Source organism: Tachyglossus aculeatus, chromosome 9, assembly GCF_015852505.1.
Source record: "Tachyglossus aculeatus isolate mTacAcu1 chromosome 9, mTacAcu1.pri, whole genome shotgun sequence".
NCBI lineage: Eukaryota > Metazoa > Chordata > Mammalia > Monotremata > Tachyglossidae > Tachyglossus > Tachyglossus aculeatus.
This window is the reverse complement of record NC_052074.1, coordinates 30657112-30680198: the sequence shown is the minus strand read 5'-3', so window position 1 is coordinate 30680198 and position 23087 is coordinate 30657112. Positions and strand designations below refer to the sequence as shown.

At 45.5% G+C, this 23087-nt stretch overlaps 1 protein-coding gene across 2 annotated transcripts in view; it reads left to right on the top strand.

Annotated features, from left to right (window-relative positions):
* Positions 1 to 23087, top strand: part of KLHL29 (kelch like family member 29) — a 540646-nt gene that overhangs the window by 471851 nt on the left and 45708 nt on the right. For both annotated transcript variants that reach the window (XM_038751895.1, XM_038751894.1), the window contains exon 8: positions 9234 to 9493. In XM_038751895.1, coding sequence (XP_038607823.1) covers positions 9234 to 9493 — 260 coding nt within the window. The remainder of the gene's footprint in view (positions 1 to 9233; positions 9494 to 23087) is intronic.

Sequence of the window (23087 nt, the reverse complement as noted above, 5' to 3'; positions counted from 1 at the left end):
CACCCAGTCAGACAAGAAGGCCTACGAAGCCTGAGGTTCAGAGAAAGGGCCAAGTTAGGCCATGGCCGTCAAGGACAGGATGGGATTTGGGGGCGGCTAGCGACCAAGCTGTTAAATCAGATCCCACTGGTTGTGCTGCCTTCAGCTGACTGCTCTTTTAGACTGTAAGCCCACTGTTGGGTAGGGACTGTCTCTATATGTTGCCAACTTGTACTTCCCAAGCGCTTAGTACAGTGCTCTGCACACAGTAAGTGCTCAATAAATACGATTGATTGATTGATTGCTCTTCTTTCTTCTTGCCCTCCTACACGCCGAGAAGCAGCATGGCTTAGTGGACAGAGCACGGACCAGGGAATCAGAAGGACCTGGGTTCTGCAAATACCATCATTATTATTAATCCTGGCACTACCACGAGTCTGCTGTGTGACCTTGGGCAAGTCACTTCCCTTCTCTGGGCCTCAGTTCCCTCATCTGCAAAATTGGGATTAAGAGTGTGAGCCCCATGTGGGACAGGGACTGATTAATTTCTATCTACCCCAGTACTTAGAACAGTGCTTGGTTCGTAGTAAGTGCTTAGCAAGTACCGTAATTATTATTATTACTAATATTCACACTGTTTTTTAATGATATTTATTAAGCGCTTACTATGTGCCAGGCACTGTACTAAGCACTGGGCAGATACAAGGTAGTCAGGTTGGACAAAGTCCCTGCTTAGCAAGTACCATAATTATTATTATTACTAATATTCACACTGTTTTTTAATGGTATTTATTAAGCACTTACTATGTGCCAGGCACTGTACTAAGCACTGGGCAGATACAAGGTAGTCAGGTTGGACAAAGTCCCTGCTTAGCAAGTACTGTAATTATTATTATTACTAATATTCACACTGTTTTTTAATGGTATTTATTAAGCACTTACTATGTGCCAGGCACTGTACTAAGCGCTGGGCAGATACAAGGTAGTCAGGTTGGACAAAGTCCCTGCTTAGCAAGTACCGTAATTATTATTATTACTAATATTCACACTGTTTTTTAATGGTATTTATTAAGCACTTACTATGTGCCAGGCACTGTACTAAGCGCTGGGCAGATACAAGGTAGTCAGGTTGGACAAAGTCCCTGCTTAGCAAGTACCGTAATTATTATTATTACTAATATTCACACTGTTTTTTAATGGTATTTATTAAGCGCTTACTATGTGCCAGGCACTGTACTAGGCACTGGGCAGATACAAGGTAGTCAGGTTGGACAAAGTCCCTGCTTAGCAAGTACCGTAATTATTATTATTACTAATATTCACACTGTTTTTTAATGGTATTTATTAAGCGCTTACTATGTGCCAGGCACTGTACTAAGCGCTGGGCAGATACAAGGTAGTCAGGTTGGACAAAGTCCCTGCTTAGCAAGTACTGTAATTATTATTATTACTAATATTCACACTGTTTTTTAATGGTATTTATTACATGCTTACTATGTGTCAGGCACTGTACTAAGCGCTGGGCAGATACAAGGTAGTCAGGTTGGACAAAGTCCCTGCTTAGCAAGTACCATAATTATTATTATTACTAATATTCACACTGTTTTTTAATGGTATTTATTAAGCGCTTACTATGTGCCAGGCACTGTACTAAGCGCTGGGCAGACACAAGGTAGTCAGGTTGGACAAAGTCCCTGTACCAAATTAGGCTCACAGTTTACAGATGGAGTAACTGACTCATAGAGAAGTGAAATTTGTTCATTCATTCATTCAATCGTATTTATTGAGCGCTTACTGTGTGCAGAGCACCGTACTAAGCGCTTGGGAAGTACAAGTTGGCAGCATATAGATACGGTCCCTACCCAACATTGGGCTCACAGTTTAGAAGGGGGAGACAGAGAACGAAATAAAACATATTAACAAAATAAAATAAATAGAATAAATACGTATAAATAAAGAGTAATAATAAATAGAATAATAAATAGAGTAATAATAAATAGAGTAATAGAGAAATGACTTACCCAAGGTCACACAGCAGACAAGTGGCAGAGCTGGGATTAGAACCCAGGTCCTTCCGACTCCCAGGTTTGTGCTCTGTCCACTAGGCCATGATGTTTCTGTAGTTGCTGAATATAACCACTTCTCAATCAATCAATCAATCGTATTTATTGAGCACTTATTATGTGCAGAGCACTGTACTAAGCGCTTGGGAAGTTCAAGTTGGCAACATATAGAGACAGTCCCTACCCAACAGTGGGCTCAGTCACATCTTTCCCCTCCCCAGAGCTTCTCAAGCACTTTCTCCTTCAGACCAGGTAGAGATTGTTTTAGATTCCCGAGAACTCATTAATCAGTCAGTGGTATTTACTGAGCACTTTCTGTGTGCAGAGCACTGTACTATGCGATTAGGTGAGTACAGTGCAACGGAGTTGGTAATAATAATAATAATAATGGCATTTACTAAGCGCTTACTATATGCAAAGCACTGTTCTAAGCGCTGGGGAGGTTACAAGGTGATCAGGTGTCCCATGGGGGGCCCACAGTCTTAATCCCCATTTCACAGATGAGGTAACTGGGGCACAGAGAAGTGAAGTGACTTGCCCAAAGTCACCCAGCTGACAAGCGGCGGTGTTGGAATTTGAACCCATGACCTCTGACTCCAAAGACCGTGCTCTTTCCACTGAGCCACGCTGTGGTAGAAGGGTAGACGCAATCTCCGCCCTCAGTGAGTTTCCAGTCCAGTGGGAGGGATGGGCGTGAAAATGAACAGCAGGTAGGGAAAGTGGCAGAGTATACGGATATTTTAAAGTATAAAGGCTTACCATCTAAGGGGCAAAGAGAACAGGTATTTAGTCCCCATTTTACACTTCAGTGTATTTGGTGCTTCAGAAGGTGCAGGATAAAATGGCGATATCAATCAATCAATCAATTGTATTTATTGAGCGCTTACTGTGTGCAGAGCACTGTACTAAGCGCTTGGGAAGTACAAGTTGGCAACATATAGAGACGGTCCCTACCCAACAGTGGGCGATACATTTCCTGTCCACAAGTTACTTACATCCTAATGGGGGAGACAGGCATCAGTGGTATTGAGCACCGCAGATCTCTGATGACACACCCACTGCCCACAGGGAGATTACAATCTAGGCAGGGAAACAGACATTAAATTAAATTACGAATATGTATGAAAATGCTGTGGGGTGAACATCAAGAACTTAAGGGGTACAGAGCCAAGCGTATAGGTGATGCTTCAGGGAGAGGGAATAGTGTAAATGACGACTCAGGGAAGGTTCTTGAAGGCCTCAGTTCAGATCACAGCAACTGCACGGCTCCTAAGCGTGGGGACCAAAATGCTGCAGAGCTACGAAATCGTCATCATCATCATCATCATCAATCATATTTATTGAGCGCTTACTGTGTGCAGAGCACTGTACTAAGTGCTTGGGAAGTACAAGTTGGCAACATAGAGAGACAGTCCCTACCCAACAGTGAGCTCACAGTCTAAAAGGGGGAGAAGAGAACAAAACCAAATATACTAACAAAATAAAATAAATAGAATAGATATGTACAAGTAAAATAAATAGAGTAATAAATATGTACAAACATATACACATATATACCGGTGCTGTGGGGAAGGGAAGGAGGTAAAATGGGGGGAATCGTCTGTATTTCATGAGGGTCAGGAGCATCACTAGCCTTTTCCCTAGGGTCCCTGGCCCTGTTCTGCTGAAATGATTCCTCAGGGGAAAGGGGAAAGGGATTTGAAGTCATTTGGTGGCATTAACCGGAAAGAAGAAAATCGTCCTGAAATGACTGTTGTCTCCTAAGGGATTTTCTCTGAGTCACAGGGGCGTGCCAAGGAAATGGCTGCTCAGGGCGTTCCGTGCGTTAAAATTTCCTGGGGTTAGGGCTGGGGGCTTTGGCAGCCACGGGACCCCATTGCCCTCCCAGGCATGGAGTGCATAGTACAGTGCTCTGCACACAGTAAGCGCTCAATAAATATGATTGATGATGATGATGGGGGAATTATGTTGGTAGTCTGCAGTGAAGCTCAGTGATTTCCAATGGGCATAATGAGCTGTGGGAGAGCAACTGTAGCTGATCGGAAAGCAGCATGGCACAGTGGGTAGAGCACGGCCTTGAGAGTCGTGGGTTCTCATCCCAGCTCTGCTGCTGGTCTGCTGTGTGACCTTGGGCGGGTCACTTCACTTCTCTGTGCCTCAGTTACCTCAACTGTAAAATAGGAATTGAGATTGTGAGCCGCATGCGGGACAGGGGCTGTGTCCCACCCACTTCCTTTGTATTTACCCCAGCGCTTAGTTCAGTGCCTGGCACAAATTAAGCGCATAAACATGATGATCAATCAATCATATTTATTGAGTGCTTACTGTGTGCAGAGCACTGTACTAAGCGCTTGGGAAGTACAAGTTGGCAACATATGGAGACGGTCCCCTGCCCAACAGTGGGCTCACAGTCTAGAAGGGGGAGACAGAGAACAAAACAAAACATATTAACAAAATAAAATAGAATAGATATGTACAAGTAAAATAAATTGATAATAATCTCCATCCAATCCTCAGCCCTTAGAGACACCACTCAGAATGTCCCCAGTCTCTGGGACCCAATCAATTAATCAGTTGTATTTACTGGGCACTTACTGAGTGCAGAGCACTGTATTAAGCGCTTGGGAGAGTACAATATGACAGTTGGTAGACAAGTTCCCTGCCCCCAATGAGGTTGCAGTCTGGAGGACTGTAGACCCTCATCTAGACCACAGATAATTCCGCCCCTGGAAGTCCCGTGGCCCGGGATCTCTGCCTGAGAACAGAGTCAACTCAGTCAATCATATTTATTGACCACTTTCTGTGTGCAGGGCACTCTACTAAGCATTTGAGACACATTCCCTGCCCACAACGAGGTTACAGTCTAGGCGGAATGTGCTACCCAGGGCTAGGCATGAGGGAGTGAGCTGGGTTTCTGGGATTTTTGTATCCCAGAATGTTCAGGTCGGAAAAACGGCAGCAGAGAACCAAGACACGAAAACAAGAGTTGTGCTTAACGTTGCTGCTGTTTCCACACAAGAACCGCCTGCTACCACTTTCGTTCCAGGAAATCATGATAAAGCAGAGTCCTATGTCTCCCAGGAAAGCTAGCTGTGCATCAATCAATCAGTCATTTACTGTGTGCAGAGCATTGTACTAAGCCCTTGGAAGAGTACAATATAGCAAAGTTGGTGGACACATTCCCTGCTTAGTCTTCCCCCTTTGACACCCCTACTTCACAACACTTTTGTCAAAATAATAATAGGAATACTTGTGGTGTTTGTTAAGTGTTTACTAAGTGCCAGGCACTGTACTAAGCACTGGGGTAGATACAAGGTAATTGGGTTGGATACAGTCCCTGTCCCACATGGGGCTCACAGTCGTAATCCCCATTTTATAGATGAGGTAACTGAGATACAGAGAAGGTGACTTGCCCAAGGCCACCCAGCAGACAAGTGGCAGAGCTAGTATTAGAATAATGACTGTAATAATTATGGTATTTAAGTACTTACTATGTGCCAGGCAGTGTACTAAGCACTGGCATAGATACAAGGTAATTGGATTGGATACAGTCCCTGTCCCACATGGGGTTCACAGTCTTAATCCCCATTTTATAGATGAGGTAACAGGTACAGAGAAGGTGACTTGCCCAAGGCCACCCAGCAGACAAGTGGCAGAGCTAGTATTAGAATAATAACTTAAGCGTTTGGTACAGTGCTCTGCACACAGTAAGTGCTCAATAAATACGATTGATGATGATGAACTGTAATAATTATGGTATTTAAGTGCTTCCTATGTGCCAGGCACTTGTACTAAGCACTGGGGTAGATACAAGGTAATTGGATTGGATACAGTCCCTGTCCCACATGGGGTTCACAGTCTTAATCCCCATCTTATAGCTGAGGTAACTGAGGTACAGAGAAGGTGACTTGCCCAAGGCTACCCAGCAGAAAAGTGGCAGAGCTGGGATTAGAATAATAGCTGTAATAATTATGGTATTTGTTAAGTGTGCCAGGCACTGTACTGATCGCTGGGGTGCTGTGCCAAGGTAAACCTGGGCACCGGCCATCTCAAGGTCAAAATGTTACCTGTGACTTAACTTCTGTGATGGTGGGGGTGAGGGTGGGGCGAAAGATAGGTGTCCCTCACCTCCTTGCTGACCAAATAAGATATGGAGGAGGGGGTGGATCCCCCTGGCCTGGAATGCCCTCCCTCCACACGTCTGCCAAGCTAGTGCTCTTCCTCCCTTCAAAGCCCTACTGAGAGCTCACCTCCTCCAGGAGGCCTTCCCAGACTGAGCCCCCTTTTTCCTCTCCTCCTCCCCATCCCCCTGCCGTACCTCCTTCCCCTCTCCAAAGCACCTGTATATATGTTTGTGCAGATTTATTACTCTATTTATTTTACTTGTCCATATTTACTATTCTATTTATTTTGTTAATGATGTGCATTTAGCTTTAATTCTGTTTGTTCTGACGACTTGACACCTGTCCACATGCTTTGTTTTGTTATCCGTCTCCCTCTTCCAATAATAATAACAATAATGGCATTTATTAAGCGCTTACTATGTGCAAAACACCGTTCTAAGCTCTGGGGAGGTTACAAGGTGATCAGGTTATCCCACGGGGGGCTCACAGTCTTAATCCCCATTTTACAGATGAGGTAACTGAGGCCCAGAGAAGTTAAGTGGCTTGCCCAGAGTCACACAGCTGACAGTTGGCGGAGCCGGGATTTGAACCCCTGTCCGCTGACTCCAAAGCCCGTGCTCTTTCCACTGAGCACAAGACTAGACTGTGAGCCCTTTGTTGGGTAGGGACCGTGTCTATATGTCGCCAACTTGTCCTTCCCAAGCGCTTAGAACAGTGTTCTGCACACAGTGAGTGCTCAATAAATACGATTGAATGAATGAATGAGTAAGCGGAGGCCAGAAGCCAGGACAGCCCAAGCCACAGGTAATAAATTCCTGTCGCCTCCGACCTTCTGGGCGGTGGACTGAGCCATGCAGCAGCAAAAGCCCACGTGTCTTCCCTAGCCAGCAGCTTCACATGTGGCTCTACTTATTTATTTATTTATTTTATTTGTACATATCTATTCTATTTATTTTATTTTGTTAGTATGTTTGGTTTTGTTCTCTGTCTCCCCCTTTTAGACTGTGAGCCCACTGTTGGGTAGGGACTGTCTCTATATGTTGCCAATTTGTACTTCCCAAGCGCTTAGTACAGTGCTCTGCACGTAGTAAGCGCTCAATAAATACGATTGATGATGATGATGATGATGATGTGGGTAACGCTTAAGTGGATTCCTCCCAGGAGGGAAGAGGTCGTGGGTGGGAGCTAGCCGCCTCACCACGTGCGAACAAACCTGGGTGGGACCTGGGGGATTTTGCCACATGCGAGTAATGCATAAGTGTATTCCTCCAGATAGGGAAGCTCTAACATCATTAAATAATCATATTTCTCCCGAAAGGGAGGTTCAGTTCGCCGCATCTAAAATAATTGGATAATTCAATTTACCACGTCCAAAATAATCAAATAACTCAATTCACCTCGCGGAATAAATTTTGTATAATAATAATATTGGTATTTGTTAAGCGCTTACTATGTGTCTCCCCCTTTTAGACTGTGAGCCCACTGCTGGGTAGGGACTGTCTCTGTATGTTACCAACTTGTACTTCCCAAGCGCTTAGTACAGTGCTCTGCACACAGTAAGTGCTCAGTAAATATGATTGATGATGATGATGATGTGCCAAGCACGGTTCTAAGCACTGGAGTAGATACAAGCTATTCAGATAGTCCTGCATAGGGCTCACAGTCTCCATCCCCATTTTACAGATGAGGTAACTGAGGCACAGAGAAGTTAAGTCACACAGCAGACAAGCGGAGGAGACGGGATTAGAACCCGTGATCTCTGACTCTCAAACCCGTGTTCTTTCCACTAAGCCACGCTGCTTCTCTATAAAACTCGGCCTTTCCATCCCCGGTCTCTCTCTCGCAGCACCGATTCCCGAACGAACCCATCCCCGGGTGACAGTTGACAGGCGCATACAAGCAAATAAGGTTGGACAACCCAGGTCATTCTCACTCCCGGGTCTGTGCTCTATCTACCAAGCCATGCTGCTTCTCATAATATCCTTATGCTCTTATGCTGTTTCTCCTATCTGTAGTTTATGTTAATGTCTGTCTCCCCTTTAGACTGTAAGCTCCCTGTGGGAGATACCAACTGTGCTGTATTGTGCTCTCCCAAGTGCTTTAGCACAGTGCTCTGCAAATAATAAACCCTCAATAAATACCACTGATGGATTGATTGAAAGTAGCAGCAATGGAGCCACTGGATCCTTATTCATCAGCTGAACCACAACCTAGAATTGAGTTCAGATGTGGTTTAGAAGAAGTGTGGCCTAGTGGAAGGAGCATAGTGGCCTGAGAGTCAGAGGACGTGGGCTCTAAACCCGGCCCCCACATTTGGCTTCTGTGTTGCCTTGGGCAAGCCACTTAACATCTCTGTTACCTCATCTGTCAAATGGATCTAAAATACCTGTTTTCCCTCCATCTTAGACTGTGAGCCCCAAGTGGGACAGGAACTGTGTCTGATCTGATTATCTTGTATCTACCCCCTTGCTTAATACGGCGCTTAGCACTTAGGAAGCATATAGCAAATACCACAGTTATTATTTTTTCTTTCCTTCGTAGTTTCACCCCCAAAACCACCCAGAAGACACGGTTCTGGTTCCTAATGTGAAGAAGCTAACAATAGGCCTTGGCTATGTTTTTATGACCGATGGAGCCTGAAGCCAGTGTCCTCGTGACCACAAAGTCACGTCCTCCTTCCTCTTTAGATTGTAAACTCATTATGGGCTGGGAACGTGGCCGCTAATTCTGCTGTACTGTACTTTCCCAAGCACTCAGTACAGTGCTTTGCCCAGAGCATAGCCTAGTGGATAGAGCACGGACCTAAGAGTCAGAATATCATGGGCTCTAATCCCAGTTCTGCCACTTCTCTGCTGTGTGACCTTGGGCAAATCATTTCACTGCTCTGTGCCTCAGTTCCCTCCTCTGTATAATGGGGTTTGGGACTGATTTGCTTATATCCACCCCAGCGTGTAGTACAGTGCCTGGCACATAGGAAGCACTTAACAAATACCACGGTTATTATCATTATTGGAGTAAGCGCTCAGTGAATACCAGTGATCGATGGACTGATTTCTCTCCCCTCCAGAAAAACAGCTGACGGCCAGCAACTGCCTGGGGATCTTGGCCATGGCGGAGGCTATGCAATGTGGGGAGTTATACAACATGGCCAAGGCCTTCGCCTTGCAGATCTTCCCCGAGGTGGCGGGTCAGGAGGAGATCCTGAACATCTCCAAGGATGACTTCATTTCCTACATGTCCAACGACAGCCTGAACACCAAAGCCGAAGAGCTCGTCTACGAGACGGTGATCAAGTGGATCAAGAAGGATTCGGCCATGCGAGCTCAGGTACCCCTTCCTCCTTCTCCGCCTCCCCGTCACATCTAAACCAAAGCAGTGATGAAAAAGCCTGTTGGTGAATCCCGTGGGAATGGCCACGGCGAAGAGGTGAACGTGCATGTGAAGGAGGGAGGCTCGCAGTGATCAGGAGCCGGGAACAGTGGATAGCCACTGATTATCGAGAGTGTAATGGGCCTCATTAGCTGGAGGTATCTTATTGAAGTCAGGCTTTCCTTAGCTATGGTTGCCTAGGGGATGTGAGGGGTGACCTCCGTTACAAATCAGTCTTCCGGGATTAGAATGAGGGTGAGATGGTCTAGTGCAGGTTGTGTTTCAGAAGCAGGCCTGCTATCGCGAGGTACCCAGGAAAATCAAAGCCATCGGTAAATCGCCCCTTGGTTGTTCCCGTGTGCTAGAAATAGAAGCAACAATGTGGGGATGTTCAGGACAGTTCCTATTGGGGCTCTTTGGGCATCAGTTGGACATTTTTCCTGTCGGATCCCAGGTAATGATGAGAACCTGGCTCAATACCTCACATGTTTTTAATCTTGGGATCACCATGGTAACATGGCGACTCAGTATGACTTAGTTCTCCCCCAGCCTAAGGGAGAACAGAACAGTTTAATGGAGGCTTGGAGGACGGAGTGGGAAGGGAGAAGGGACAAGCATGTGCAGGGTAATAATAATAATCATGGTGATACTTAAGTGCTTACTAGATGCCAACACTGCCCTAAGCGCTGGGGTGGATACAAGCAAGTCAGGTGAGGCACAGTGCCTGCCACAAAGTAAGCACCTAACAAATATCATCATTATTATTACAATACAGCAGAATTAGCGGACACGTTCCCTGCCCATTTTGAGCTTACGCTTCTGTCCAGACGAGAGATGAGGTGGGCAGATGCCTATGCTGGCCTATGGGGCGGGGCTATCATGGACAAGAACACAGAGGAGAAAACCAAAAAACAGTCTGCTTGTTGACTGCCTGGCATGTTCCTAAAAGTTTTGCTCTGAGTCTCTGAGCAGGGCTGACCAGACCTAGGGAGAAGCGATTGTGTTTGGTCCTTTGGGGTGTGGCATAGTGGAGAGAGCACAGGCCTGGGTGTCAGAAGATCACAGGTTCTAATCCTGGCTCTGCCACTTGTCTGCTCTGAGACCTTGGGAGAGTCACTTCACTTCTCTGGGCCTCAGTTACCTAATCCATAAAAGGGAGATTGAGACTGTAAGCCTCACATGGGACAGGGACTGTGTGCAACCCGATTTGCTTGTATCCACCCCAACACTTAGTACAGTGCCTGCCACATAGTAAGTGCTTTTAGACTGTGAGCCCACTGTTGGGTAGGGACTGTCTCTATATGTTGCCTACTTGTACTTCCCAAGCGCTTAGTACAGTGCTCTGCACACAGTAAGCGCTCAATAAATACGATTGATTGATTAACAGACTCCATAATTAGTATTATTAATAAAGGATCCATGCTGGCAGTGAAGGGGGAAGCCGAGCTAATGCAGCTTTCTAGCCCCCTTTTTCCTCCCCAGGACATGCCCTTTGACTTGGCTGGAGGCCGCCCACTATAGCTGTTAATAACTGTGATATTTGTTAACCTCTTATTATATCCTAAGCGCTAGGGTCCATATGATCATACCCAGTCCCTGTATCACATAGTGCTCTCAGTTTAAGGGAAAGAAGAACGGGTCTTTAACCCCCTTTTTATAGACTGGGAAACTAAGCCACAGAAAAGCTGCATCTTAGCCCTTTAACCCCCTTTTTATAGATGGGGAAACTAAGCCACAGAAAAGCTGCATCTTGGCAGGGGTCACACAGCAGGTAAATGGTAAAGCTGTGATTAGAACCCAGGACTCCCGACTCCCAGTCCTGGGCTCTTTCCACTAGGCCACGGTGCTCCCCGGGAAAGGGAGATTTTTGTCTCAGGTCAAGCTTTGGACAGAGGAGATAGAAGCCAGTGGTCTACAGAATAGTCATGTCAACTCCCCTCAACGAGACTCCAGAGAACTCCTTTATATCTAGGCCAATTTTTCATCATCATGTTTGGGTTTTCTCCCACTCCAAGTTCCTGGATGTCTGTTGGCTTGAATTGTAGTTTTCAGTTCCTACAGTCCCCTCCACTGCCACTTCTTTTCTTGCTTCCAGGCTTGGTTTTCACATTTCACATTGCTGCCGGTATTTGCCAGGCCCAAGGGCACTGGTCGTAGCTCTTTCTGTTTTTCTCCATTTCCCGCTAGGGTGTTTGGTGGAAACCGTTCTTTGGGTGGAGGTTTAATTCTCTGTGTGTATCTATGGAGATGAGCATCTTTTTTTAATGGTAATTGTTGAGCATTTACTATGTGCCAGGCACTGCACGAAGTACTGGGGAAAAATACACACTAATCAGGATGGACAAAGTCCAGGTCTCATATGGGGCTCATAGTCTTAATCCCCATTTTAAAACTAAGGTAACTGAGTCACAGAGAAGTGAAGCGATTTGCCCAGGGTCACACAGCAGACATGTCTTGGAGCCATTTGTATAAGTGATTCAGAGAGGCAGTTCCTGGCTTTTTTGACTGATTCTCTAAAATGTTCCCTTGTGAAGCTGGCTTTCAAGGGTGGTCGCTCTTACTTTTCCTCATTTCTTCAGACCCTGCTGGTTGCAATAAAGCCCTTGCTCAGAGTGAAGCTTAGTTTTCTGAATGGAGCAGCTGCTAGTTTTGATTTACCGTGAAAACCACCCTTAAATTTTCCTTAATGACATCTAGATTTGAGAAATTTGAGAGTAAATTATTTCTAAGGGGGAAGGTAAAAAGAAAAAAAGAGAAAGAAATAAAACAAATCTATGCTAGCTTTTTTCATTTGTTTGATCAAAGGCATGGGTAAGAAAACAATGGGGCAATCTGAGCCCAAATGCTACCATCCCTTCCTGTGTAGGGCGGAAGGTTTCCTAGAACAGGAATCAGAGGAAGCTGAAAGCAACTTAGAAAACCTTTTATGAAGAGAGGGTTTGAAGGATCGATTTTGAAATGGCCCAGTCAGCTGATTGCCCTCATCGCTATTTATTTCTGAGTGGATCACTGAAGATCTCAAAGGATTTTTTAGGAGGGGTTGCTCCTTGATTGAGTGTGGACGCATGAATTATCCAGATAATTGAGCCCTGAATTTGGCCAGATTCCATGCACTCCAGTTTCTGAGGTCCATGTGCTAAACTGCCATAATAATAATAATAACGGTATTTGTTAAGCCCTTATTATTCATTCATTCATTCAATCGTATTTATTGAGCGCTTACTGTGTGCAGAGCACTGTACTAAGCTCTTGAGTACAAGTCAGCAACATACAGGGACGGTCCCTACCCAACAACGAGCTCACAGTCTGGAAGGGGGAGACAGACAACAAAACAAAACATGTAGACAGGTGTCAAAATCGTCAGAACAAATAGAATTATAGCTATAAGATATGGAGGTAAGTGCCTTGCCGTGCAACCGGGGAGAGTATCAAAGTGCTTAAGGGGGACACGGCCAAGAGCGTAATTGATGCAGAAGGGTAATAAAGGGCTTAATCAGGCAAGTCTTTTTGCAGATTTGATTTCAGGAGGGTTTTGAAGGTGGGGAGAGCGGTGGAGTTTTGAGTGTGAAGGGGGAGAGTGTTCAAAGCCAGAGAGAGGAAGTGGGCGAGGGGTCGGCAGTGAGACAGACGAGATGGAGGTATGGGGAGTAGGTTGGTGTTGGACCAGCGAAGTGCTGCGTTGTCATAGGAGAGCAGCAAGGCGAGGTAGGAGGGGTTAAGTTCTTTAAAGCCAACAGTGAGGAGTTTCTTTTTGATGCGGGGGTGGATGGGCAACTGCTGGAGGTTCTTGAAGAGTGGGGAGCAATGGGCTGAATGGGTTTTTAGAAAAATGATCTGGATAGCAGAGCGAACTGTGGACTTGTGTGGGGGGCGTGAAAGATGACTCCCGTGTGCTCACAGATAAACTGCTCCAGGAGCTTCACGTTCATGTGCCAGTCACTGTACTAAGCGCTGGGGTAGATCCAAGCAAATCGATTTGGACACAGTCCCTGCCCCATGTAGGGCTCACAGGCTCAATCCCCATTTTACAGATGTGGTAACTGAGGCACAGAGAAGTAAAGTGACTTGCCCAAGGTCACACAGCAGACAGGTGGCAGAGCCAGAAGCCATGGATCTGCCATCACACCAGGTGGTCACAAAGGCCAAGAGACCCTCTCCTGGCTATCAATCAATTAATCGTATTTATTGAGCATTAACTGTGCAGAGCACTGTACTAAGCTCTCTGGAGAGTACAGTACAAGAGAATTGGTAGACACGATCCTTGCTCTCCAAGAACTTACATTCTAGCGAGAGAGTTAGGCATTAAAATACCTTACAGGTAGAAACCCCCACCAGTCAGGGAAGACTGCCTGCAGAGAACAGGGAGGGGAGGGAAGAGAAAGCATGGCCTAGTTAGGAAGATCCCTAACCTGGGTGTCAGAGGAGCTGGGTTCTAATCCTGACTCCACCGCTGTGTCCTTGGGCGAGTCACTTAACTTCTCTGCACTTCACATCCCTCACCTGCAAAATGGGGAATCCGATACCTGTTCTCTCCCTACTTAAACTGCGACCTCCATGTGCGACCTGGTTATCTTATATCTATCCCGGCACTTCGTAGAGTGCTTGGCACAAAGTTAACACTTTTAACAAATAACTTTGTTGTTATTATTACCGAGTCACTTGCATGGCTATCCTTGAGGACAGGGATCATGTTTCTTTTTCTCTTGTACTGTCTTGTGTTCTCATTTCCTCTTTTCCCATTCCCTTCTGCATCACTCTTGGACTTGGGCTTGCTTCCTTTATTCGCCCCTCCCTTAGCCCACAGCACTTTTGCACGCATCCGTATTTATTTATATTAATGTCTTTCTCCCCATCTAGACTGTAAGCTCATTGTGGGCAAGGAAACTACCAACTCTGTTATACTATACTCTCCCAAGCACTTAGTACAGTGTTCTGCATACAGTAAGCGCTCAATAAATATGACTGATTGATTGACTGACTGCACACAATAACCACACAATAAATACCATTGATTGAATTTTGGAATGGCCCAGTACAGAAATTCATTCAGTGGTATTTATTGAGCATTTACTGTGTGCAGAGCACTGTGCTAAGTGCTTGGGAGAGTACAATTAACAATAGACTGACACATCCCTGCCCACAATGAGCTTACGGTCTCCCATCTTCTCAAGTCCTATCAGAGCCCAGTGGCAAGGGACTATCGTGCCCCCTCTCCCACCCCCTTATCTGTTCTGCTTCTGGCCTCTCACAGTCACCCAATCAGGTAATTGCATTTTGGGGGGCATCAACTATGAGCACAGCACTATACTGAGAGCTTGGGCAAGTACAGTTGAGTACTTGATGCAGCCTCTGCGTCCGGGAGCTTACATTCTAATGGGGAAGTGTGATGTTACCAGATGAATATCCCTTCCTTCCCCAGTTATACCTGGCTTTGGTACTTCCTCTTCAATCCTTGCCTCTCTGATTACCTCAGCTCTGAATCCTGCCATATACGGCATGAATCGCACTTCCCTCAGAGAGGGGCCACCACGGAATGACTCTCCTGCCTTCCTCTCCCCCCTCCTGAGTCTGGGGCCTAATAGGTTGACTTCACAGGAAGACAATCTCAAGCTATCAGAAAAATGCTCGGGCTTTTAAGAGCCAAAGTATGGAAGGATAAATAGATAAGTAAGCAAGTTAATCTGTGTCAAGAATATGCGTGTGTCAGATGTATAAAATATAAGTGCTAATGGCAGTGATTGGATAGATGCAACTTGGGAAGGATGGCGTTGAATTGGGGAAAGCCTCTCAAAGGTGATGGGCTTTCAGGAGGGCTTGGTAGATGAGGAGGCCTGCAGTAGAGTGGATTTGAAGCGGGAGGGAATTCCAGACAGGAGGAAGGATGTGAGGGAGGAGGTGGGGTGACAGGGTGGCAAACAAGGTGCTGAGGAGCCCCCTAAAACTCAATAAAGCAGGTATGGTTAGACTGTCAATTCTCTGTGGGAAGGGACTGAGCCTACCAACTCTGTTATATTGCACTCTCCCACACACTAAGCACACAATAAATACAATTGATTATATTTATCAATCAGTTTATCAATAAATACAATTGATTGGGGGGTCTCAGCTGAAATCCAGCTAAAAAACCGAGCAGGAGGACAGGGTTTGGGTGGGAAGATAAGAAGTTCAGTTTTAGCCATATTAAGTTTGAGGTGACAGGAGGACATCCAAGTAGAGATGTCCTGAAAGCAGGTTCTGGGCCCAGCTCCACCACTTGCCTCCTGTTTGACCTGGGGTAATTCACCTAACTTCTCTGTTCCTCGGGTTCCTCATCAATAAAAGGGGGATTCAGTACCTGTTCTCCCTCCTACCTAGACTGTGAAGCCAGGTGGGACAGGGACTGTGAACGGTGCTTGAAACATAGTAAGAGCTTAACAAAAATAATAATAATATTCATTAAGAGTAGGTGGTTTGGAGTGGAGTGGGGTGGAGAGGGAGAGTCTCTTCATTTGGAGGATTTGGAATCCAAGTTTGGTGGGAATGTGATAGAGGAGTCTGTTGGGGAACCAAAGATTACCTTGCTTCAAGTAGAGAGCTTCTAGGATACAGCTGCAACAGCAGTTTGTAGAAGAGAAAGGCCTATCTTAATTTGGATAATTTAACGACTGTATTTGTATTGCTTGCTGAAATATGTTTCTTCAGACAGATCGTACAAAGAATCATTTGTGCGAAAGAATACTAAAATATACAAACAGCTGAGCCGCAAGGCATCAGGGAAACATTATTTTGACCTCTCTGGGCATTTCTTCAAATATGTCAGAAATCTTGATAGCTTTCCAGGGTAAGGAATTTGATTCTGTTGCAGTAAATATATTTCCTTTTAAGATGGGCTGTGGACCATTGGAAACCGATAGTCCGCATCTGGACATGAAGGCAGAGCTTGATGGCATACCTGAGAGGAATTGGTTCATTGAGGGATTAAAAGTGAAGACAGTTTCAGTTGTTTCATTTTAATGTGATGCTAGAGTTTTCTCCACTGGCATAAAATGAAAATTAAAGGTCGTTAGTTATTGGAACACAGAGCCATAGACCATTCCATTTAGGTTCACTCCCAACGGTCTGCTTTGCAGGCTAGCAAGAGTCACAGAGTTTAATTCACAAAGGAAACACAGCTTGAGGCGACTGGACAGTGGTGACAGGATCGCGCTCCAGTGTGCTGGGAGGCCATTCTGAAAGGAAGTGTTATAAAAAGAAAATAGACACCGCATCGATACACATTTCAGAATCATTGACTCTGTGGACTGAAAGGACCTCAGGAGGCTATCCGTCTATTCACCAGCAGGACTACCATGACCCCAGGCCTTCGGATAAATGATTGCCTACCTTAATTTTCTCTCCATCTAAAGCTCCCCTGCTCCCATCGAGCTCTCCCTCCTCCTGCCCCTTCTTCGACTCTCCTAACTTTCCCAGCAGTATCTCAAGAGGAGATCTCCCCCCGCCTCTCAAACTCTACCCTCATCTACCTGAAACTCTGACCTCTTCCCTTCACTCTTTATCAAAACACTCGCCCCGACCTTTTTTTCCTTGCTGACTGAAATCTTTAACTGTTCACTTTCAAATGGCTTCTTCCTCACTGGTTTTAAACATGTTTGTGTCTCCCGTATCCTAAAAAAAATCCCTCCCTTGACCCCACGGTTCGTTCCAGTTATCGCCCCATCTCCCTCCTACCGTTCCTCTCCCATCTCCTCAAGCAAGTTGTCTACAACTGCAACCTCCACTTCCTCTCCTCCAATTCTCTCCCTGACCCCCTCCAATCTGGCTTCCGCCCACTTGACTCTGTGGTAAATCTCACATCCAACGGCCTCTATTCCATCCTAATCCTCCTTGACTTCTTTTGACATTGTGTACCATCTCCTTCTCCTTGAAGCATTATCTAGCCTGGGCTTCTCTGACTCTGTCCTCTTCTGGTTCACCTACCAATCAATCAGTGGTATTTTTTGAGCACTTACTGCATACTGAGCTCTGTGTACTAAGCGCTTGGGAAAGTACAGTATAAAAGAGTCGATATATATGTTGTCTGCCCACAAGTCTAGAGTCTAGATTCAAGTTACATTTACGGATATGGACATAAGTGGTGTGGGGTTGAAGGTGAATGAACTCCAACTGCAAGGGTGGCACAGAAGGGAGAGTAGGGGAAATGAAGACTTAGTTGGAGAAGATCTCTTGGAGATATAATTTTAATAAGGCTTTGAAGATGGGGAGAGTGGTAGACTGCTTGATATGAATGAGGAGAGAGTTCCAGGCCAGAAGCAGGATATTAGTGAGGGGTCAGTGATCAGATGGACCAGATTAAGGTGCAGTGAGTAGACTGGCTTTGGAAGAGCAAAGTGAGATCCTCGGTTGTAGTAAGAAATCAGTAAGGTGAGGTAGAAGAGGGCAAGGTGATTGAGTGTTTTAAAGCCGATGGTAAGGAGTTTCTGTTTGATGCAGAGGTGGATGGGCAACCACCGGAGGTTCTGGAGGAGTGGGGAAACAGGGACTAGATAGTTTTGTAGAAAAATGATCTGGGGAGCAGAGTGAAGTATGGACTGGGGTGGGGAGAGACAGGAGACAGGGAGGTCAGCAAGGAAGTTGATACAGTAATCAAGGCAGGATAGGGTAAGTCCTGCATAGTAGCTGTTTGGATGGGGAGGAAAGGGCAGATTTTAGCAATGTTGTGAAAGTAGTATTGATGGGATTTGGTGGTAGATTGAATATGTGGGTTGAAGAGAGTGATGACTGGAGGGTAATGCCAAGGTTACAGGCTTGTGAGGCAGGGAGAATAGTGGTGTTCTCTATAGTGATGGGAAAGTCAGGAGGAAGACAGGTTTTGGGTGGGACGATGAGGAGTTCTCTTTTGGACATGTTAAGCTTGACTCTTAAATAGTACTTGCACTTAGTAAAGCTTTTATTCTTTTCTTTGTGCTCATATCCACTTTGTGACAGGATCCTAGCAACAAGCAACCATTTTATATCGGTTGGGCTAGTAGCAGCCCCTGATGTTGGTTCAGTGATAAGAGCAAAACTCTGGGAATCAGGAGTCCTAAGTACTTGTTCCAGATCTGCCATTAAGGACATGTGATCTTGGGCAAGTCACTTCACTTCTCTCTGCCTCAGTTACATTATCTGCAAAGTGGGGATTAAGACTGTGAGCCTCAGGTGGGACAGGGACTCTGTCCAACCTGATTAGCTTGGTAATAATAATAACAATAATAATAATAATGATGGTATTTGTTAAGCACTTACTGTGTGCCAATCACTGTTCTAAGTGCTGAATAATTATGGTATTTGTTAAGCGCTTACTATGTGCCAAGCACTGTTTCAAGCGCTGGGGTAGATACAAGGTCATCAGGTTGTCCCACGTGGGGCTCATAGTCTTCATCCCCATTTTACAGATGAGGGAACCGAGGCCTAGAGAAGTGAAGTGGCTTGCCAAGGTCACACAGCAGACAAGTGGTGAAACCGGGATTAGAACCCACGTCCTCTGACTCTCAAGCCCATGTGCTTGCCACTAAGCCATGCTGCTTCTCTGTACATAGTAAGCACTTAACAAATACCATTTAAAAAACCCAAATGTATTTAATCTCCACTTTAAAAGAGAAGCAGTGTGTCAGAGGTCACAGGTTTGAATCCCTGCTCCACCACTTGTCAGCTGTGTGACTTTGGGCAAGTCACTTAACTTCTCTGGGCCTCAGTTACCTCATCTGTAAAATGGGGATTAAGACTGTGAGCCTCACATGGGACAATCTGATCACCTTGTATCTACCCCAGTGCTTAGAACAGTGCTTTGCACATAGTAAGCGCTTAACAAATACCAATATTATTATTATCATTTAAAAATGAGGAAAATAACAATAATAATGATGATAATGATGGTATTTGTTAAGTGTTTACTTTGTGTCTGGCACCATACTAAGCACTGGGGCAGATAGAAGGTAATTGGGTTGGACACAGTCCCTGTCCCATATGGGGCTCACAGTCTCAATCCCCATATTACAGAATAGGCAACTGAGGACCACAGAAGTGAAGTGACTTGCCCAATATCACATAGCAGACTAGTGACGGAGCCGGAATTAGAAACTATGACTTTCTGAATCCCAGGCCCATGCTCTGTCCAGTACACCATCAGAGAAATTAAGTGACTTCCTCGAAGCAGCGTGGCTCAGTGGAAAGAGCACGGGCTTGGAGTCAGAGGTGCTTTGCACATATTTTGCACTTAATAAATGCCGTTCTTTTTTTTTTTTTCAAATCCCGGCTCCACCACTTGTCAGCTGTGTGACTTTGGGCAAGCCACTTCACTTCTCTGAACCTCAGTTACCTCATCTGTAAAATGGAGATTGAGTGTGAGCCCCACGTGGGACAGCCTGATCACCTGGAAACCTCCCCAGCGCTCAGAACAGTGCTTTGCCATAGTAAGCGCTTAATAAATGCTGTTTAAAAAAAAGTCATATGGCAGGCAAGTGACTAAGCCGGGATTAGAACCCAGGCCCTCTGACTCTCAGGACCGTGTCCTCTCCACTGGATCGTGCTGCTTCCCTGTTGGACTATTCTTAGTGTGCTAGGGTCCGTTCAGCACCCGATCCTAGATCTCTTGTCATAAATGCCCCTGAGAAAGCAGGCTCTCACAGTCAGAGATTACTATAGGCAGAACAGAAGAATCATTCAGTCAGAAAATCCAAATAGTGTTGGTATTTGGCACTTACTCTGTGCCAAGCACTGTGTCAAGTAGTAGGGTAGAAACAAATTCCAACGGACAGACACGGCCGCCAGCCTACATGGGGCCAGAGTCCTGTAGGTTTTCCAAGAGGATTGAGTGTGCTGAGAGGGAAAGAGGAAAAAAAAAGGCAAACACACACGTCTTAAAGTTCAGAAGTGAGTCAGCCCTGTGAGTCCTCATTCATTTCCTTCTGCGTAATCCTCGCCGACCCTGCCAGGACTCCAGAATATTATAAGGAGGAGAAGCAGCATGACCTAGTGGCCAGAACCCGGGCCTGGGAGTTAGAAGGACCTACATCTAATCCCCGCTCCACCGCTCATCAGCTGTGTGACCTTGGGCAAGTCATTTCTCTCTTCTGTGCCTCAGTTACTTCACCTGGAAAATGAGGATTAAGACTGTGAGCCCCATATAGGTCATTGGTTCATTCATTCAAACGTATTTATTGAGCACTTACTGTGTGCAGAGCACTTATTGTGTGCAGTAAGTGCTCAATAAATACACTTGAATGAATGCAGAGCACTTTACTGTGCGCAGAGCACTATACTAAGCACTCGGGAGAGTATACTATAACAATTAAACAGACATTCTCTGCTCATAATGAGCGTACAGTCTAGAGGTGGGGACAGACATTAATATAAATAAATTACAGATATGTACGTAAGTGCTGTGGGGCTGGGAAGAGGGGATGAAAAGGGAAAAAGTCAAGGTGATGCAGAAGGGAGTGGGAGAAGAGGAAAAGAGGACTTAATCAGGGAAGGCCTCTTGGAGGAAATGTGCCCTCAATAAGGCTTTGAAGTGCGGGAGAGTAATTATCTGTCAGATTTGAGGAGGGAGAGTCATGGACTGGATCCAACGTGATTAGCTGGAATCTACCCCAGTGCTTAGTATAGTCCCAGGCACATAGTAAGCACTTAACAGGTGCCATAAAAAAAGGAGGGAGAGGGGCAGTAACCAAAAGGTTATTTTCTTTTTCCCAATGAGGACTGTGCCTTTGTGTCTTGAAAAATTGAATCCCAGTCTTGAGGGGAGGAGGCAGGAAAATTCTCCAAAGGTGAATAGCATTTTTCTATGTTATTAGCATATTATAATATATAGTGAAACATGTAGTATAGCATATATTAAATATAGCATATATGTTACTGCTAATAGGATTCCTCTGGGAATTGGGCAGTTCTGGGGAAAGAGTGCTAGCCTTGGTCCAATGCATAGACAAACCAGGGTTGACCAGGCATTCCTGCGAGAACCAGATGAGACAGATGGAGAGCTGAATGGCTACTTGACTTCGGTTCCCCTGAGCCGAGGATAATGGTAACCGGATTCTTAATGCCATTAGAGCTGGGGGAAGGATCAGGAGCATCAGGAGAAGCATCATGGCCTAGTGAATAGAGCCCAGGCCTGGGAATCAGAAGGTCATGGGTTCTAATCCCGGTTCCACCACGTGTCTGCTGTGTGACCTTCGCCAAGTCATTTCACTTCTCCGAGCCCCAGTTACCTCATCTGTAAAATGGGGATTGAAACTTAGAGCCCCATGTGGGACAGGGACTGAGTCCAACCCGATCATCTTGTATCTACCCCAGCGCTTGTTACAGTGCCTGGCTCGTAGTAAGTGCTTTAGCAAATGTCATTATTATTATTATTATTATTATTATCAGGAAGGGGCCGGTTGAAAGGGAGCCATCTCTGATAAGTGGGCTGTAATGGGGTCTGCCCTGGGGCTATTCACACAGGTTGAGTTGGGTCAGAGACAATACCAGATTCATCACAAGGACAAATGCAATTCCGTGAAGTGGGATCATTTGGCATACAGTAAGCACTCAATAAATAAGATTGAATAAACCACCCCCCCAACTCTAGACTGTGAATTAGTTGTGGGCAGGGAATGACTATTATTTTGTACACTATTTTGTACATTGTTTTGTACACACGCTTGGGGTCACACAGCATTCATTCATTCCATCGTCTTTCTTGAGCGCTTACTGTGTGCAGAGCACTGTGCTAAGTGCTGGGGAGAGGACAAGTCGGCAACATCTAGAGACAGTCCCTGCCCAACAACGGGCTCACAGTCTAGAAGGGGGAGACAGAGGACAAAACAAAACACGTAGACAGGTGTCAAAATCGTCAGAACAAATAGAATTATAGCTGCAGGCAAGTGACTAAACCGGGATTAGACCTAGGTCTTCTGACTCTGAAAGCTCTATGCTCTACACACAGGAAGCGCTCAATAAATATGACTGACTGAATGAAGGAATGAATAAACACCGCTGATGATGATAATCAGACCAGCAGCCCATAATGAGCCCCCTTTTTCCTCTCCTCCTCCTCATCCCCCCGCCCTACCTCCTTCCCCTCCCCACAGCTCCTATATATATATTTGTACAGATTTATTACTCTATTGTACATATTTACTATTTATTTTGTTAATGACGTGCATATAGCTTTAATTTTATTTGTTCTGACGATTTTGACACCTGTCTTTGTGTTTTGTTTTGTTGTCTGTCTCCCCTTTCTAGACTGTAAGCCCATTGTTGGGTAGGGACCCCGTCTCTATATGTTACCGATTTGTACTTCCCAAGCGCTTAGTACAGTGCTCTGCACACAGTAAGCACTCAATAAGTACGATTAAATGAATGAATGAATGAACCTCTGCCTGGCCTGGAAGAAAGAACTCACAAGGTTTCCAGCTAATAATAATAATAATTATGGTGTTTGTTAAGCACTTGCTATGTGCCAGACACTGTAGTAAGCACTGAAGTGGCTACAAGCAAATCAGGTGGGACACAGTTCTTGTCCCACGCGGGGCTCGCAGCCTCAATTCCC